Source organism: Pipra filicauda, unplaced genomic scaffold (genome assembly GCF_003945595.2).
Source record: "Pipra filicauda isolate LSUMZ 115617 unplaced genomic scaffold, ASM394559v2 scaffold6_size6359152_pilon, whole genome shotgun sequence".
Lineage (NCBI taxonomy): Eukaryota > Metazoa > Chordata > Aves > Passeriformes > Pipridae > Pipra > Pipra filicauda.
In genome coordinates this window covers 890,889-910,134 of record NW_024104865.1, presented here as the reverse complement: position 1 = coordinate 910,134, position 19,246 = coordinate 890,889, and the positions used below count along the sequence as shown (strand labels likewise).

At 40.0% G+C, this 19,246-nt stretch overlaps 1 protein-coding gene across 2 annotated transcripts in view; it reads right to left on the bottom strand.

The window, feature by feature from the left end:
• Nucleotides 1-19,246, bottom strand: part of RAD51B (RAD51 paralog B) — a 384,808-nt gene that overhangs the window by 140,429 nt on the left and 225,133 nt on the right. For both annotated transcript variants that reach the window (XM_027716978.2, XM_027716982.2), the window contains one exon: nt 15,982-16,100. In XM_027716978.2, the coding sequence (XP_027572779.2) occupies nt 15,982-16,100 (119 nt within the window). The remainder of the gene's footprint in view (nt 1-15,981; nt 16,101-19,246) is intronic.

The following is a 19,246-nucleotide window of genomic DNA, read 5'->3' as shown; positions in this document are numbered from 1 at the left end:
ACAATAGCACCAGAGCAGTTCTCAGAATACACAGCTGCTTCCATCCAGCCTGCCAGACCTGACTGGAAGAGATGGGACCAGTGGGGAGTACAGCTCGGAAGCCCAGCATATGCACACTTTCTCCTCCATGGAGCCACACGCTCAGAGATGAGCCTCTGGCTCCTTTGCCTATGTCACTGCATGGAGTAAATCAGCTTGGTGTAATTCAGCAGCACAACATAAGGAACATACATTCTTAAGGATGTAATTAGCATGTGCATTGCTATCATGATTCATTACTTTTATTATTCTTCAGGTATCGATAATAATTTTAGCCACATATTTATCTTCTACAGATAAAAAAGTATCCTCTAAATTCAACCCTGATGCCTGTTTCTAATCTGTCTCAAATCTTTATCTAGACAATACTCATTCCTTCTTTTACTTTTTTTTGGCTTTCTAAATGATGAAAAAGACCAACATTATTGTTTATAAATTGAAATAAAATTAATCCATTGTAAAATAGCATCACAAGTGTGCTCTTCCCAGTCTGCATTCATTGTTTCTGAACTTCAGTAGAAACAAGTGTCCTTCATATTTCCTTGATATAAAGGCATAATCCTAAAATACAAGACTTAGACCAGAAAGACTGGGATTCAACCAAGTTGAAGTCCTGAACCCCAGCATAAATATTTTTTACCCACACTAGTGGCACTAAACTCTTTCCAACCGTTTTTGTGTGTTCACTTTGTTCTGTTCATAAAAGTCAAGTCACTGGAGACAAGCTAACACAACACTGCTAAGTTCTCATGTCAGAGACAGCAATATTATCTTACGTAAAGCCTCAGCAGAGTGTATTTTAGAGTCCACTGGGCATCACACAACAAGGACAAGAAAAAGATCATGCTAAAGATCTGTGAGCTTATACGTACAGATGCTATAAATGTGCTTTTGGAGTACTGTCACGCTCTACCAGTGTTAAGAAAAAGGTGATAAATTTAATTTAAAATTTAATTATAATCTTTCTGCCAGAGTCAGATTTTCTCTAGCAAGAACATTATTGGAGAGATTTTACCAAGGAATTGGAAAACAATGTGCTCATAGAAAGATTAGATGACCTTGTAAACATCATCTGTATTGCCAAATGTACAACTGCTGAATAAGAGTCCTCGAAAAACTTTTCCCTAACAAACATTAACAGTTTTAGGAGGCTTCATTTACATTTCTACAGGGTAGAGGATGCCCAACACGCCCCACCAGATGAAGGCAAACATTCCTGTTCCAGTGCATGGCAGATGCACTAAAGACTGGTCAGCCCTTTAAAACCTGAAACATCGCTTTATAACCCATCAGGTCTGAAATTTTGATGACAACAGGCCCCAAACAACAACCAGTAGGTTAATAAACCTTTTTATGTCGGAGAAGAAACAGAAGCAAAGATCAGATGCAATAGTCTTTTCACAAAATTACTGGGAGCAGCATTTACAGCTCTTAGATATTCTCTTGCATGGGAATTACGCTTAAGAAATTCAGACTTTAGGGATCCTAACTACATATGAACTTCACAAAAGTTAATTAGTTACATTCAAAGGACAAAAAGGTAGACATTACAAAGAAAATGCACAACTGCAGGGAAAAAAAATTCTCTCAAACTCTTCTTTCCTGCAATGGCACCCAAATGCCAACCTTTACTACATGTCTTCCAGTAAGTTGTTAGTCTTTTTTTAAATATATTTAATATCAATTAAATATAGTTGGTATTAGATTAGTAAGAAATAGATTAGTAAAAAACTCTTTGATTTTTTTCTGCTTATTACACTTCTGTGTTCTCCTTCCAGCTTCCTCAGTTATTTCAAATGAAGACTGAGATAGCCATTATAAAATCACAAGTGAGAATTAAGACAAAATGTATGAAAAATGGAGAAAAGTAGTTTTCTCTTGTTTTTGATATATGTACCACATCCAGCTGGAAATATTAACAAAACATAAGAGGGGATTAGGTGACTTTCTATCTGTAGCTTGAAATGACTGTGGATACAGAGTTTCATATTATTATTAGATAGATAAATAGTGATGTTGAAAGAAATAAGTTCAGTGACATGCAGTGAAGAACAAACATACAACTTGGATCAGAACCATCAATTTGCTGAAAAAAATGACAGTGCTGGCTCAGACATGATAAGGTTTCTTTGGCTCAGACTCCAAACTAAACCTTTCAGACCACTGTCAGCTCTGTACAAGGCCAATTCAGGTGTCTTTGTGACCTGAAGTCCATAAATTCCAGTTCAATGCTGTGCAGTATGTAAACACCCTGAACTGCACAAGATATCTGCACAGCCAAATTAAATCAAATGGCAGAAAAAAATAAGACTGATTGTTCACTCAGGACTAGTGCAAGAACTTCTGCCAGAGATTCCGGGTTGACTTGTAGGAAATGACTGATAAGAGAGACCATGAACCATCCCTGTGACGCAAATGTAAAAGGGCCTTGCAAACCCAAGATAAATCAAATGAGCTCTTTCCAGTGGAGAACTTCAGTACTGACTCACGCTATACTGCAATCTAGGTCTGTCACTTTTTTTGATGAGACAAGGGAATTTATTGACAAGTGATCTTGTTTGTTATTTTCAATTTAGCGTTGCTGCAATATGAATACTCAAGGAAGAAATAATTCATTAACTGGCTGTACTTTACAATACTTCTTACCAGTATCTGAAAAGTTGAAGTTATCCATCAATCACAAGTCTGTCAGAAATACTGAACTTCAACATGGATTGAGCAATTTACAAATCTCTCCCTAATGAAAGTACAGCATAAGTACTACCTGTGAGAGCTGAAAGTAGGATGGCTCAGGTAGCTATTTATAATGCCTTTTACCTTTTAGTCTCAAGTATCTTTCAAGGTTTCCACCATGTGGTTATAATACACTACCACCTCCTGGACACATCCTTTCCATTCCCATTAGAGTGGATGACCTAAAATCCCATTGTATTTTTCCAACAGTTACAACAATCAGTCCAAGGGAAGGTAATATTGTGAAAATTATATATTTTATTATTTGATGCAATATGATGGGTAGACGTGATAAAGTTGGCCAGGTAGCTCCCATTACGTCTGCAACACTGGAGATAAAAACCCCTCTGTTTCAAAGTGCAGTCTATCTCAGGCAGTGGTATGTCAAAATGGGTTTTATTCATTAAAGTGGGTCAGAAGTCTGTATTCAGTTTCTAAGCAGTTAAGAGAGTTTCTTCTTTTTCAGCCTGTTTTTACAGCACAGCTAAAAGCACAGGAATTAGAGAGATCAAAGATTAAAAAGTCTGCGTAGAGCAAACCCCTCTAGATGAATTGATCCTGCTCAGGGTAGATATACTGATAAGGCTGAACCGAAAAAAACTACACTGTTTTCTGTACAGTAGATTTTAAAAATCACTCACTGGCTGTCATTCTCCTATGCTGTTAATCTAGAACAGTACAATGATTTAAGATTCATAAAACAAGCAAAAATTCAAGTTCAGAGTATAATATCCTAGATATCCAAACTTCTGAGATGATTCTCCCTTAATATGTTTGGAGCATCATAAAAGTTGTAATGCCTGAACATGAGAATCATGTCTGATCCCTACCTTTTCACACAAGATGCCATGCATTTTGCCCACCGAAGTCAATATGTCAAAGCTTATCTGGTTTTAAAACTTTATGTGAGGTTTACATTTTTTACCAGAAACAGCTCAAACTTGTTGCTATGTCGATAAACATATTCTATCTAGCACAGATTTAGCTAGGAAAAAAGTAGATAGAAAAGTAAGCAGAAAGTAGCTTGAACAAAAATTTCCAGTATTGCAGAGATGTGCCCAGCGCCTTTCCACAATGATACAAACACTTTTCATTTGAAAACACTTTGCCTGATCTATTCTAGGATAGCCTAGACCCTTTTCACAATTACATTACTGTTAAATTAGTTTTTCTGTAATAAACTAAACCACTCCAGTATTAGCATCTCTTTGAGCTTGTATGCTCCTTAGGTAAAACAGAAACTCCTTTGTAATGCCCAATATTATTTTACAGATTATTTCTACTAGCAACTTTATATCCTAATATATTTTCATTACTTAATGTTGTCCAGTTCATTCCTAATGATATTCTGATATTTTTCACTATTAAGAATGTCTTAAAGCTTTAGGTATACTACATTCCAAGACAGACTTAGCAGAACTTTTCTGAACAATAAACACTTAAATTTGATCAGGCATTTTAGTTTGCTTTTCCCTGTTTTCAAATTAAAAAAAAAAAAGAAAAAAAATGACAATGTGGTAGAAGATAGGAGGCAGGGGGATTTGCCAAGTCATTCCAAGGATAAACAACTTTCGCCTTTGCCACTCTGATGTTGGGAGTGATGGCACTTCAGATATTGATGAGAGAATCTGCCCTAGGTTAATTCCACTCTGTTTTGAGGGGAAAACTCACACCGAAGTCAATTCAAAACCAGAAAAGTGATTGTGTATAAACAGGAAGGGAGTTTGTTTTCATTCCCTCTGTGCAAAGGGACTTAAGCTTACAAACAGAGCATTCTTCAGACAATTCAGATCAGAACCTGAAAGTTATATCTGGTTATTTCTCTCTCCCATTTTTATGCTGTTTTACTTAACTGAAAATACAGTGTTTGTAAAGGGTGTTGGATTAATAGCACCACAGACTGAAGTTCTGTTTATATTCAGAATAGATTTTGTTATAGTAATCTTACCCCTCCCATCCTGACCATTAAGTGATTCTCAGTAAAGAAAAGGAGACATAGCCCAAATTTCCAAGAATTGCCATCTGATTAACATGAAGGTGCACAATTATCAATTAGACCATGGCAAAAGACCATTTTCTCAGTTACAGAACTGAGAAAATACATAAAAATTAAAACAATAACATCACTGGGACTAAGTAGGTTTCATCAAGGTAACAATTCTATTTTCTGTGGTGCATTTGAAAGAGGGGAAAAAAGCGTTGATAATATTAGAAATGTTGCATTAACCAATATTGGTGATTAGAGGCTAGACAAGCATTTTAACAACCTAAAAGTTTAAGTGCTAGCTATTGTCTTTCTTGGGTACTTGCAATTTGGAACAGTTTTGATGTCTGTAAAGAGGAGAGACAGGAATTTAAGGTGACTTCCAGAGCTGAGGCTTAGAAAAATCACCTATAGTATCAACAGAAACTGGAAACAAGGAAGCAGTGAGAAAGTTCTGCCATAAAGCTTCAGCCTCAGTCTCACTAACCTTTTATCAATGGTGAACACTGACGAGAAAAAGTTTATTGCATGCTAAGGAGAGAGATTCAAGACAAAAGTCAGTGACCACAGTGAAAACCAGTTCAGAGGGTGAGTTAATCTACAGAGAAAACTGGAGAGGGAAGCAGGAGTACCTTCACAGCTGAGGAACTGCATCCTACAATGAGATATAAAGATTTGTAAGAGCCTAAAACAAAGGCAGTAGATCAAGCTTATTGGCACTTAATGGCAGTGAAGAGATTCCAGCTCTGCTTCCAGCTGCAGAGGATTTACTCTGGCCAGACACTTACTTATGATTCTGTTTCCTCAGTTATGAGCACCTGGCAAGGGCATTGCAGAGATCAGTCTGCAAATGCTCTTGCATAGTAACTTGAAAATATAACATAATATGAGACGGTTAACTTGTAACTGGTGTAGGTTAGCAGCAACCAAAGAGGAGTCTCTTCTGAGAGCTGACTGATCTGTCAGTCAAAGATACCAGAAAGTACCCACCTCTGCCACCAGCCTCAGTAGGAAGGCTCAGTATAACTTAATGACTGAGTTTACCTCTGCCTCAGAGATGTTCCTGCTTCTCTGTTTAGGACGCTTTGAACTACAGGTCAAGGAGTTTGAAGTTTGAACAGCTGCTGCTACTGCTGTCCATCCGACATTAGAATAATCCTCACGAAAAAAACCTGCAATGCTTATTTAAAAAATGACAGAGAAAAAGGTTTTGTTCTTCAGCTCTTTTCTGTTTGACCTAAGGTCTTCATTTCTACTTCGATCCCTAGATAACAAATTACTGTTTTATAAGACATGAGTAAATGAATTCTTGCTCAAGAACGATGGAAATATTTCTCTCTAAAAAGTGTCCTGTTAAGAGGACATAAAACCAGATCCATTTAAAGCAGACAGGGCTATGGTGATGGTTATATTGTATGACCATCCTTCACAAGACCATTAAGAAGGAAGCTTGCTGCAAACAGAGACATGAACAAACACTCAAGTCAGGAAAGTAAGTCACCTAGTGATGTTTGAGCTCCAGACACTCGTTAATGAACTGGCTCTATTTTTATGGCATCCTTTCATTTGGCACTTTGCTGGATTAAGTCAGTATCATACTATGTTAACAACCATCTGTTTATGCTACAGTTATGCCTTGTGTCCAGTTTCATACTGTTCTCATGCAACTCAAGATCATATTGCTGCTTATGGTTGTATACGATCTATGGATAAGCAAAAGATTTCTGTCATAAGGGTTATCAGTATAGAGCCTTTTTAATCAGAAAAAACACATAAGCTTGTTTATGTTTTTAAAGGATGTGGTTTGTATAGATGCATGGAAATTTGAGGCCATAACAACCTTTCATTGTGTCTTGATTCAAAATATTCAAACGATAGAAGAGGTGAGGTAAAAGTCTCTGAAGTAAACTCTGCATCTTAGGAAAAAACCAACATTTCTCTTTAAGTGGAAGGGTTTGCAGACACATGCAATGTATCAAATACATGCTTTCCACAGTTGTTTTTTCAAAAGAAGCATACTCTGTAATGGAGAACCATAAAAAATTAATCTTACCTGAAAATAATCTACTTTTCTGTAAAATTTTCCATTATTTTTCTCCTTGCATGACTCCATACTATCACCCTTATCTTCAAAAAAAATTATAAAAATATCTCTTTGTGTGTTCACAGAGCTGATTTTCCATATGATAAGCATACTACATAAGAAGACTGCTCAGAACAGATACACACAACACTTCCAATAGCCATATCTCTTTTCTATCACTGCTTACTGGATCTCATTGTCCACTGCCATCTGCAGATCTACTCATGTCTGAACACTTGAAAAAACAAGTTTTCCACTATGCACATAATTACTGTACAATGCACATTACTCATGTAGCATATAGAGATGAGTTTTCCCAACACATATCACAGCTGCTGAATGGCACTTCATTTGTCTTAATACTTCTGCTAAAAATGCACACACAAAGTTTTCTTCTGGATTTGATCAGGGTTCTCGGACTTCTGAGTCTCCCCAAATTCCAGCTCAGCAGAATACAACACAAAAAGCAATATTTCTTGCCTCACCCATAACGATGGGCAACCTACACGCATCCTTGGTGACCTCCTTTAGCCAAACATTGATTTCACTGCCCAGTTTTCTAGGGCTCTTTCTTGCCTCTGTGTCAAAAACTGAACCAGCTTCTCCTCTGCTCCCTCTGAAGCAGGTGAAAAGCTTTCTGTTCACATTTCTCAACAATAGTGGCCATCTCTGTCCTATTCCTTTGTCTCTAAAACTATGTTTAAGGCTATTAAAAATATTTTTTCCATTGCATTTTCTTCTTCTCTATTTGCTTGAGCAGGTTAGCTGTAACTGCTACAAAATTAATAGAAGAAAACACACCCATGTTGTATTTTATTTGTATTAGACCTTACTCTTTCCATCTTAGAGTGATTTCAGTACATGTTCTGTCTGACTACATTTCATTGCCTTTTCTTTTTCACCATCTCACCAAAGCGAAAAGAACCCTTTATGGTATGAGGCTATAATCTTCCACTATATTTCAACACATAAAAGTTGTATGCCATTTTCAAACTGCATGACTGCATTTGCTACCTTGCAGATAATTAAGGCAAAATTTAAAAAGTGTTAACTCCAGACTTGGTGTAGTACTTGGTGTATGCTTGCTCTCCACAGCCTATTTCATTTGTTTAAAATTGTTTTACTTTTCTGGCATTTATTTGCTTCCCTTTTTTATAGACGAAAACCTCACCTGCTCTTATCTTTAAAATGGGACAGCTATCCAACATCTACAGAATCCACAAAACAACCAAGTTCAATGTTTTAAAGGGAGAGATAAATACCATCTCACTTTTGCTCTTAAACCATCACGACTGCAGCAAGTTACATTATTTCTATTTTTAATATATTTTCTCAATGACTAGTAAAGTTACAGCCAAACATCTGTACATTTTGAAAGAACTGCTTTACTAAAATGATAAAAAAATATAAGGTAAAGAATCATGACAATTTGCCTTAGCAAATCACACAAATGTAAAACATGATCCCCACTCCCCTTGGCTCTCTTCCAGCCCTTCCGCAGTCCAGGGAGTACCACGGTTACTTCACTGTTATAATTCTGGAATGCTTATTCAGGGCTTATTCATAGGATAGTAAGCAGAGCAAGACAAAACAGCTGGTCTGTAACCAAGGACACAACAAAAGTTATGTCTGGCATCAGTCTGACTGAGATAAGGGGGTTTTGTTTTGTTTTTTTAAGAATGAGTCACCATATACTTATGCATTTGAAACACTTTACCTGAACACTTTACCACTTTACCCAACAGCTCACTTAGCACATCTTGAAAGCTTCAGCCCATATCTGTCCTAAAAACAGTTGTTCTCCAGGTATTCAGACCCCTGATCTGGAAGACAGGGACAGGTAGCAGAATGAAGCCCTCCTAATCCAAGGGCAAGCGCTCAGTGACCTGCTAACACCACTTAAACACACACAAGTCTATGGGGCCAGGTGGGATCCACAGGAGGGTGCTGAGGGAGCAAGTTGAAGAGGTCACTGAGCCACTGTCCATCATTTACCAGCAGTCCTGGTCAAACAGAGAGGTCAAAGGTGACTGGAAGCTGGCAAATGTGACACCCATCTATAAGAAGGGCCAGAAGAGGATCTGGGGAGCTACAGGCCTGTCAGTCTGACCTCAGTGCCAGAGAAGGTCACGAAGCAGATCATCTTGAGTGCCATCATGCAACACGTACAGGACTACCAGGGGATCAGGCCCAGACAGCATGGTTTATGAAAGGTAGGTCCTGCTTGACCAACCTTATCTCCTCCTATGACAAAGTGATCCACTTAGTGGATGAAAGAAATGCTGCAGATGTTGTCTATCTAGACTTTAGTAAAGTTTTTGACACTGTTTCCCACAGCATTCTTGTGGAGAAACTGGCTTCTCACGGTGTGGACGGATGTACTCGTTGCTAAGTAAAAAACTGTCTGGATGGCTGGGCCTGGAGACTGGTGGTGAATGGTGCTACATCCAGTTGGTGATTGGTCACTAGTGGTGTTCCCCAGGGCTCAGTATTGGGGTCAGACCTATTTCATCAATGGTCTGGACAAGAGGATCAAGTACACTATCAGTCAGTTTGCAGCTGACAGCAAGTTGGGCAGGAGTGTTGATCTACTGGAGGGTAGAAAAGGTCTACAGAGAAATCTGGACAGGCCAATTGTATGAGGTTCAATAAGGTGGAGGGCTGGGTTGTGCTGGAGGATGAGTGACTAGATGTGAGGGTGTTGATCCATAGCTAGCTAAACATGATGCAGCAGCATACCCAGGTGTCCAAGAAGGCCAATGGCATCCTAGCCTGTATCAGAAATAGTGCAGCCAGCAGAACCAGGGCAGTGATCATCCCCCATACTTGGCACTTCTGAGGTCACACCTTGAATCCTGTGTCCAGTTCTGAGTCTCTCACTACAAGAAACACATTGAAGTGCTGGAGCATGTCCAAAGAAGGTCAATGAAGCTAGTGAAGGCTCTAGAGTACAAGTTGTATGAGTAGTGGCTGATAGAGCTGGAGTTGTTTAGCCTGGAGAAAAGGAGGTTCGGGAGGACCTCATTGCTCTCTACAACTACTTGAAGTTGTAGAAAGGTAGGGCTCAGTATCTTCTCCCAAGTAACAAGTGATAGGACAAGAGGAAGTGGCCTCAAGTTGTGCCAAGGGAGGTTTAGACTGGATATTAGGAAAATATCTTCACAGAAAGGGCTGTCAAGCACTGGAACAGGTTGCCCAGGGAAATGGTGGAGTCACCATCCCTGGATGTATTTAAAAGACATGTAGATGTGGCACCTGGGAGACAGCTTAGTGGTGGACTTGGCAACGCTGGGTTAATGGTTGGACTCGATGGAGTTGAATCTTAGAATACTTAAGGTCTGTTCCAACCTAAATGATTCTGTGATTCAAAATGCTATCTCTTGAAAATACCACAGGAAAACATTGATTCATTATAAACTAGCATTTCTATGTGCACTTTCCATCTAAGAATTTCAAAGCACATTACAGACATTAACACACTATTATGAGTGTCACAAATGCCTTGAAAACTATAAAATAAACCAGGCCCATAGAAGTTGCCATGCCAGATCTGGCCAGTATCTCACTTAATCCAGCACCTTGCCTCCAATGGACAAGAACAAAATGTTAAATATAGCATGTCAATGTATTAAACTCTACCATGCTGACCCCTAAAGACAGTTGAGCACATATGAAAACCGTAACCTTGGAGCCTGCTGACTACAGTTCAGGAAAGAAGGACAATTATACACATTGGGGTAACTGAGGAGTCTGATAGTTTCTAGTGCAGCCCCGTTGGTTTTAGCCCAAACTTGAAGGGTCTGCATGTTTACATACACATTTCAGGAAAATAAATGTTGTGTACTTATAAGAGTGATTAGGGAGAACCAAGTATCAGTATCCATAGAAATAATTCCCTTCATGATGGCATTTGTGTGAAACAATTAACTTTTCCCACGTTCTCCCAAGTTCTTATGCAACTGTGCCGCTGTGGAAATTGTGCAGCTCAGTTCCACCTCAGTGGCTTCTACTGTTGTCCATGCTTGTGAGTTTTGGTGGCATTATGACTTTAAATGCAGACTGTAAACCTCTTTCTGCCCCCCTCAGTGGTGTTGCTTTTGTCTTGGAGGAAACAAAAACCAGAACACTGGCTTCTAGAAGGAGGCAGAAGAGCAAAGTTCATCTGTTTATTCAGAAACCTGTTCCTATCCAAGCAATAAAACAAACCCAATTGATTTTAAGGCAGGCAGGATGTCCCAGAAATTTCATTACTTTGCTGAATTGGCTGCTGTCTTATTAATGTTCACCAGACATAGGAAGGGTGGGGTGGAAAAAGGGATAGTTGGCTCGAAAATGTCTACTGGACAAACAAAATAAAGGCACTTTTTACTTAATATTTGAAATAAATCCCAACTGTACAGGAGTTCTACGCTTAATTTTCCTAGTTTGTTGCATACTTGTTCTGCCACCTGCTCCCCTGGCATTCCTCAAAGTTTTAGGAACAGGGACTCTGTCCCTGAACTTTCTCAGAAACAAATACTGCATGACTAAAAACAAGCACCTAGTAGCCCAGTAGGCTGTCCTGTCCAGGAGATACTATGGTTCTGGAAAACCACTTGCTTGAATCCTCCTTAACAACTACATTATCGGTTCATGTTTTGAAGAATACCAACATTGGCCAAGTGCTTCTCAAGAGGTGCTTTCTCTCTTGATGGGTGGGATTTTGCATCGAGGATTAGTGCACTGACTCTACTACCATGGAAGTCAGACGTAATGAGAGAAAATCCCACAGACTGTCACCACTGTGCCACCTCCTCCAGGAAAAGAAAGAGGGAAAGTAGAGCCAGGAAGAGCATCTTTGGGAGGTCAAGTGAATAAAGAATGAATTCTAGCATTTGAAAGAAAAAATTGTGTCCACTGTGCAAGGAAAAGGAAGGTGTGTGCCCAGTGGAAGCAAGGTCAAGTGACATGGGAAGAATACAAATATGCTGCTTGCTGCTGTAGGGAGAAAGTTCGTGTGGTCAAAGCTCAGCTGGACTTGGAGCCGGCCAGAAATGTGAGGGATAATAAAAAGAGTTTTTTCAAACATATTAATGGCAATAGGCAGTATAGAAATATCATCAGCCCATTACAGGGCGAGGAGGGTCACCTCAGAAACATGGTCAGAGACAAGGCAGAGGTGTTTAATGCTTTCTTTGCCTCTGTCTTCAACATGGTTGATAGACCAAGGGGGTCTCAGTCCCCTGAGCTGGAAGACCACAACTGCAAGAATGATCAACTCCCAGTCGATCTTGAAATTGTGCAGGATCTGCTGCTCAAGTTGAATCCTTATAGATCTATGAGGTCTGATAGGATTCAACCCAGAATCCTCAAAGAGCTGCTGATGTCACCACAAAACCTCTCTCAATGATTTTTGAGTGGTCTTGGGAAACTGGAGAGGTCCCAGCTGACAGGAAGCTGGTGAATGTTGTCCCAATTTTAAAGAAGGGCAAGAAGGAGGACCCCAGAAACGACAGGCCTGTCAGTCTCACTTCAGTGCCCAGTAAAATTACGGAAAAGTATTGAGAAACACCTGGAGGACAATGCAGTCATTGGTCACAGCCAGCACAGCTACATGAGGGGGAAGTTGTGGTTCTCGAATCTGATTTCCTTCTATGACAGGCTAACTCACCTAGTTGATCTAGGAAAGCCAGTAGATGTAATCCTTTTGGACTTCAGCAAATCTTTTGATACTGTCTCTCACGGCATCCTTCTGGACAAAATGTCCAGCATACAGCTGAATAACTATGTTACGCGATGGATGAGCAACTGGCTCACAGGTCAGGTACAAAGAGTTACAGCGAAAGGGGTAACACCAGGCTGGTGTCCAGTCACTAGTGGGGTTCTGCAGGGCTCCATCCTCAGCCCAATGCTCTTCAACATTTTCATTAACAATCTGGACGCAGGACTCAAAAGCATATTAAGTTTGCTAACAACACTAAATTGGGAGGAGCTGTCAACTCCCTCAAGGGCAGAGAGACCCTGAAGAAAGATGTTGAAAAATAAGAGAGATGGGCAATGACCAACTGTATGACATTTAACAAGGCCAAGTAACAGATTCTGCACCTGGGATGGGGCAACCCGGGATGTTCATACAGACTGGGGAATGAGATTCTAGGAAGGGACCTGGGGGCCCTGGTCCACGGTGAGTTGAATTTGAGTCAGCAGTGCCCTGGCAGCCAGGAAGGACAACTGTGTCCTGGGGGCATCAGGCAAAGCATCACCAGCTCATTGAGGGAGGGGATTGTCCTGCTCTGTTCTGCACTGGGGTGGCCTCACCTTGAATATTGTGTGCAGTTTTGGGCACCACAATGTAAGAAACATATTAAGCTCTTAGAGAGTGTCCAAAGGAGGGTAATGAGGATGGTGAAGGGCCTTGAGGAGAAGCTGTATGAGGTCACTTGGTCTGTTCAGTGTGGAGAAGAGGAGACTGAGGGGAGACCTCATTGCAATCTTCACCGTACGCATGAGAGAACATGAAGGGCCAAGTACTGATCTCTTCACTCTTGTGACCAATGATAGGACTCAAAGCAACAGCATGAAGCTGAGACAGTGGAGGTTTAAGTTGTACATTAGGAAAAGGTATTTTACCCAGGGAGTGGTTGGGCACTGGAACAGGTTCCCCAGGGAAGTGGTCACACCACCAAGTCTGACAGAGTCCAAGGAGCATTTGGACAACGCTCTCAGGCACATGGTTGTCCTGTGCAGGGCCAGGAGTTGAACTTGATGATCCTGATGGGTCCCTTTCAATTCAGCATATTCAATAATTCTATGAAAACACAGGGTATTCCTTGTATAGTATTGATTCTGTAAGGTTACAAATTTTGAAAAGCAGGAAAAACTTGGTTTTGCACTACTTTTCACTAAAGTCTCTGGAACAACTGTGTGCTTTCAGTAATTTTTCAGGGCAAAATTTCACTTCAAAACCATGACTACATATAATCACGTGTTTCTGCGTTGTTTGTTTGCTTGTTTTAATACAGTAATATGAGAATTTTTAAATGTAATTACTGACTTAAGAATTTTTAGATTTTCATGTTAAGCTTCCTTAAAAAATGCTGATTTTCAAAGCACTCCCGGCAGAACCACCTTATGATGACTGAAATGGCATCTCAAGAACTGAGGCACCCTTATCCACAGTTCAGTTCTGAAAGTGGGTATAAAACAATTATAAAGGACCATACATGCATACAATTATAGTAATTTGATCAATACAGTGTTGCTACAGGTAGGGTGACTCTTGATGCCTTCCTGGAAACTGCATGTCTACCTGAAAGACTTTTGTGAGTTTAAGAAAAGAGAATTTATCTGAGAAAAGGACACAGATACCAGCAAGAGGAAAATACTTACAGGATATTGTGGACATATCCCATTTCATTCATGGACTTCACAGACCTATCACACTTCTACTTCAAATTACTTTGCTTTTAATAATATATGCTAACACTTACTTTAAGGTTGTTTTTCTTCACTGTAGCTTTAGTTTCTCTGCCTAATTAAAAAAGAGTGAGCCCATGGCTTCACACTTAAGCAAGGTGCTGCACCTGATAAATCCAGTCAGGAAGAGAGGAAAACTCTGCTAAGCAGGTTATAATTTTAAAAACTTGAACACAGCTTTTCATACCCTTGTGATCTGTTACTTCTAAAACAAAATCAGGAAAAACTACATGTAATATCTGAATGTTCTTTAGGAAAACTGCTCTCTTTTTCCCCCACCAGAAGAATGTTCTTAATCCTTTTTAGCTGACTTTGTGCATCATGAAGTAGCACAGGGCCCAGTTCCTGCCCTTTACCCTCAGCCAACTCCACCTCTCATGTAACTCCAAAGCGATCCAGGAAATTTGCGAACAGCTTTGTATTTTGCACAACCTAGTATTTTTGTAGAAAAGGAGAACTCATTACAGACCAGAATAAGAAGCAGAACAGAAAAGAACTTCTAAGAGCAGCAGCAGAAAGTACATTTCTATGCATGGTTTTTAGAAGCGAGTCCAGAAGATGCCTTTTCTACCTTCCTTTGACACACTTAACCTCCTCCCTCAGAGTCCAGAGGACTACCACTGTGCCCACTACTCATAGGAACAGGAGTATTATCATTATAATTTAACCTCTAATAAATAAATTTCTAACAAAATAGGATGGCTTCCTCTTCTCTTGCTCTAAAGATGGCAACCAAAAAGTGAGAAACTTTGTGCTGTGGCAGTAAAGCCAGGAGGACCAATTTGAATGCACATGGGTAATAATGCTACAGAAGTAAGATGGTACAAATATCACATAGCAATTTTTCTGACAGCTCTCTACTTTAACTGGCAGAAAATCAATAACATTAAGACTGAGGGTCACAGCCTTTGGAAAGAGTTACATCAATGCAAAAACAGAACAGACAAAGCCAAAATAGATTATAACCACAGATATCCCAAAGGACAGATGAAATCAGGGGTTATGGTGTTTTTAAAACACAAAAAACCCCTTATTCCCTCAATCATTCCCCAAATGTCTTGTCTCCTAGTTTTTCCACAGTTTTCTAAATTAAGAGGTGAAGATTGCAGTCAGAATGCTACTATATTTCACTCAAAAGCATAAAGTCTCTTAGCAAAAAGGGTTCAACATTCTCCTATTTGCAGGCATACTTCTGGAAAATTGGTGCCATACTTACTGCTCAAAGCTAAGCTTGCTGGTGCAAGCAGCAAGCTTTTACTCAGAAAGAGCAATCACAGAAGATAGAGTGCTCCCTGTCGTAACACTCACAGCTGAAACTGGGCACAAAGAGCAGCCAGCATGACAGCAAAAGAATCATGGCAGTAAAAGGTTTCTACTCCTGCCCCAAAGTCCCTGTGCAGGTAAGCTCTTTCATTTCTGCAATGCACTAGTGGAACGCACTAAAAGCTCAAGAAACTTGTATGCCTGTGCCAACTGTGACTCAGACAAGCCCATCCTAACACAGGAAGACAATGGCCATCCCTTAAAACCAAAGGACACTGACTACCCCCCACCCCAAATAAGCAATTGGCTCTAGAGTGCCAACTTCTCAACACACCTAGAATAACCACAGAGGCTGAAGGACACAGCCCATCTGACCGAGCACTGCTGGTGTAGCTTTATTTAAATTCTATTCATTGTTTCTCACCTGCCTTTTTGGCAAGTCATGATATTGTAGTATGAGCCTGGTGTTGACGCTGTGACTCCACGTGTTGCCAAGGGCTGCTGTCACACAACCAGAATCCTTCTTCCCACTTACAGAAGCCCCTGAAGATAAAAATGAAAGAAACTGCATCAGGACTGTGCCACAAAGAAGGGTTCAGCATGGAAACTCTAATCAGTCATCTCAGATCATTCCCTAAGCTAGGTAATCACAAGCGGTACTTAACAGATCGCACTCCTAACATTAATTTCCTACCTTTCTTGTTTATTTATAACGCCACAGCTTGAGTTCTCCATCTCACCCTTTGATACCTAGACAAAGTGCCAAGAATTAAAGAGCTGTTGCAAAGTAGTACCTACCTTCTTGGAGAGACCAGTACATTTTCTAAATATCTGCAGGTGCACCATGCATGGGGGACACTTGCCTTTTCCTCTTTAGATATTCTATCCCCAAGCAAGCCAGCTTTCTATGAGCACAGAGGAGAGGGAAGCAGGCTAGCAGAGTCACAGTGTATACTGACATAACAAAAAGGGAAGCTAAAGGAGCAGAATGTGCTGCCACAATACCCTGACATAAAAATCAGAATATTGATTCGTGCCATCAGGCGTCCTACACATTTTCTAAGATTTGCAAAGAAGGGAGCCCCTTAGCTGTAACTACCATTCTGGTGTCTCTGAAATCATATGAATTTTATATAACCCTAAAGGAAAATGCACTTTGCTGCAATCAGCAATGACAACATAAAGAAGCATTTCCAATAATGCCACATGATGCAGCTTGCTGAAATGCCATTGCACCTGAGCTTTCTCATACCACAACCAGAGATCCATACATACACACATACACATATGCAGGCAGGTAGGATGCCTAAGACCTTCATCTTTACTTATCACAAATTCTATGTAAGATGAACAGATAGATGGGTGACTTGTTTGTACTTCAAAGGACACTTCAAGAATAGTGCAAGTCAGACAAACCCAAGAAATTCAGAAACAAAACCCTAGTTATGTGGGTATAAATGATCATGTGCAAGTTGAAAATTGAACTGTTTGAGGCAGACAGTCCATACTGTTAAAAAGCCAAGAGAGAGTAAGAGACAGTTAGATTTCAAGTCAGGTAACTTCCTATCATCTATTGGGCAACAAACAAAATTGCTTTCCCAGGACAATAGTGAAATCCTTGTCAACTAAACCAATGAAAGTTAGACCAGATACTTTCTCTGCAATAAAGCAGCTTTATGTTTCTGTCAAAATTATCAGCAATGCAACAGTTAATGTAGAAATCTAAATTATAAGTATTAGGTTTTGGAAGCAAAACTTACTGAGATGACAAAGTCATCTTGCAGCCCAGCAGAGCTTCTGGAAGACTGAGGTTTAAAACTCTTCATTACTTTTACATTTGCGAGGTTGTGGGGTTTGTTACTCACTCCCCGCCTCTCCCCCAGCTGTTCAGACTAGAATCATAATTTCTTCATCCACTAGAGCTTTTATTTTGGAAAAACATCCAGTAAAGAATAAGACCAAAAGTGTTGACATGCAGTAATAATAATTATTTATATCACTGCTGGTAGCTTGCAAGCAATGGGAAGGACACTTTATTAGACTGCATTAGGCAGAGGAGAGCAGCAGGCTGGAGAGAGGGGCCTGGAATGATTGCAGTGCACTACAGGATTTAGCTGAAGACCTCAGACCTTCCCCCCCGCACCAAGTAATAAAAGGTTCAATTAATATCAACTGGATTTGGATTAGGTCTTTAAAGGTCTACAAAAGAAATGAGTGAAGCACCTGGTTCAAGACAATAGTTTGAAAAGAGACTGGACTCTGTACTTGCCTGAATTACTTCCCACATCACGGGAGCTCACTCCGATGTGCACAATACTTGCATCTCCAGAACATCTGTTCTAGTCTGAAAATAGGCTATAGTTGTGCCATCCAGCAAGGATGGCTGCTTCTCTTTACTTAAAACTTCATAAGCAGCAAACTTCCACCTGAATAACTCATCAGAGGAGCACCTAACTGGAAGTTTCAGTATTAAGGAATGCTATTCTGTTAATTAGTGTAACCCATCTTTACTGGGAAGGTGGATGTGCTAACAAGAATAATTACTCGTCATCTACGTTTTGTATTTAATTTGCCAGCTGGAGGAGGAAACACAAGTGTTAAAGCAAGGGGCTAGAAGGTCTGTATTTCATTCCCTTAAAATCACTCAAAGCGATTTACTTAATTAAGTTCATTAAGTTCTACAAATTTTTGGGTTTGTGCTAATACCCCAAAAGTGAAATACTATTATTGTACAAACAGGATAATGGAGAATATAAGATAGTGGAGCAGCTTTAAAGTCTTGCAATCCTCTCATGGAATAAGCTGCAGTCAACACAATCCTTCTTTCCCACCTGTTAGAAATGGGTAGGAATTACTAAATTCAAGTGAGAGAACTAAGCATGAGTTCTGGTGGGTGTGGAGGTGTTTTCCTCACAGCTGATGTAACTGCACCCCTGTAAGCCACCACTCCACACCATCAAGAAGCAATTCACCTACCCTTGCTTGCAGGCTCCTGACTACGAAGAGCCCAGACATTCCAGAAGTAGCTGGTGTTGGCATAAAACAGCCACAAAATTCATACCCAAACTTCCCTCAAATCATGTATCTCTGCTATTAAGTAACAGAAGGAGTAACAGCAACCCTGAGCCAGGCATTTATGCAGTTAAAAGTCTGGAACCTGCTGCTATTACACTGTGGAGACATCACTCCATAGCAATTCCTAATTCTGCATTCCTTCCAGGCCTAAAGCCTATCCCAAAATGAACAGATATGCTATATGTATAAGGCTTGTGGCGGAACAAGCCAATTGCTGTAATTTATTTTATTATATGGGAGAAAGTGTGCTGTACCATACTGTGTCAGCCCCTATCTAAAGAGGGCAAATCCTCTTCTGAGAAGTTATTAAAATTTATGACTTTGGTGCAAAGTAGTTAATAAACCTGGAACAAGTTTACAGCAGAGACTTTTTACAGGATGGAAAGAAATGCCTCACTGGAAAGGTTTCCATTTTATAAGGGATCCTCCTGCGAACTGATGCATTAGGTGGATAGAGAGGCAAAACAAGAAGTGAAGTAAACCAAGGAGGAAGCAGTGCCAGCTTTGCTAAGAAGTTCAAGGGCAGCAACAACACATGCTGCATTCCTTCTTCTTGCTCTAAACACAAAAAGATAGTAAATGTCTCAGAGGAAGGAAAGAGGATATGTTAAGAA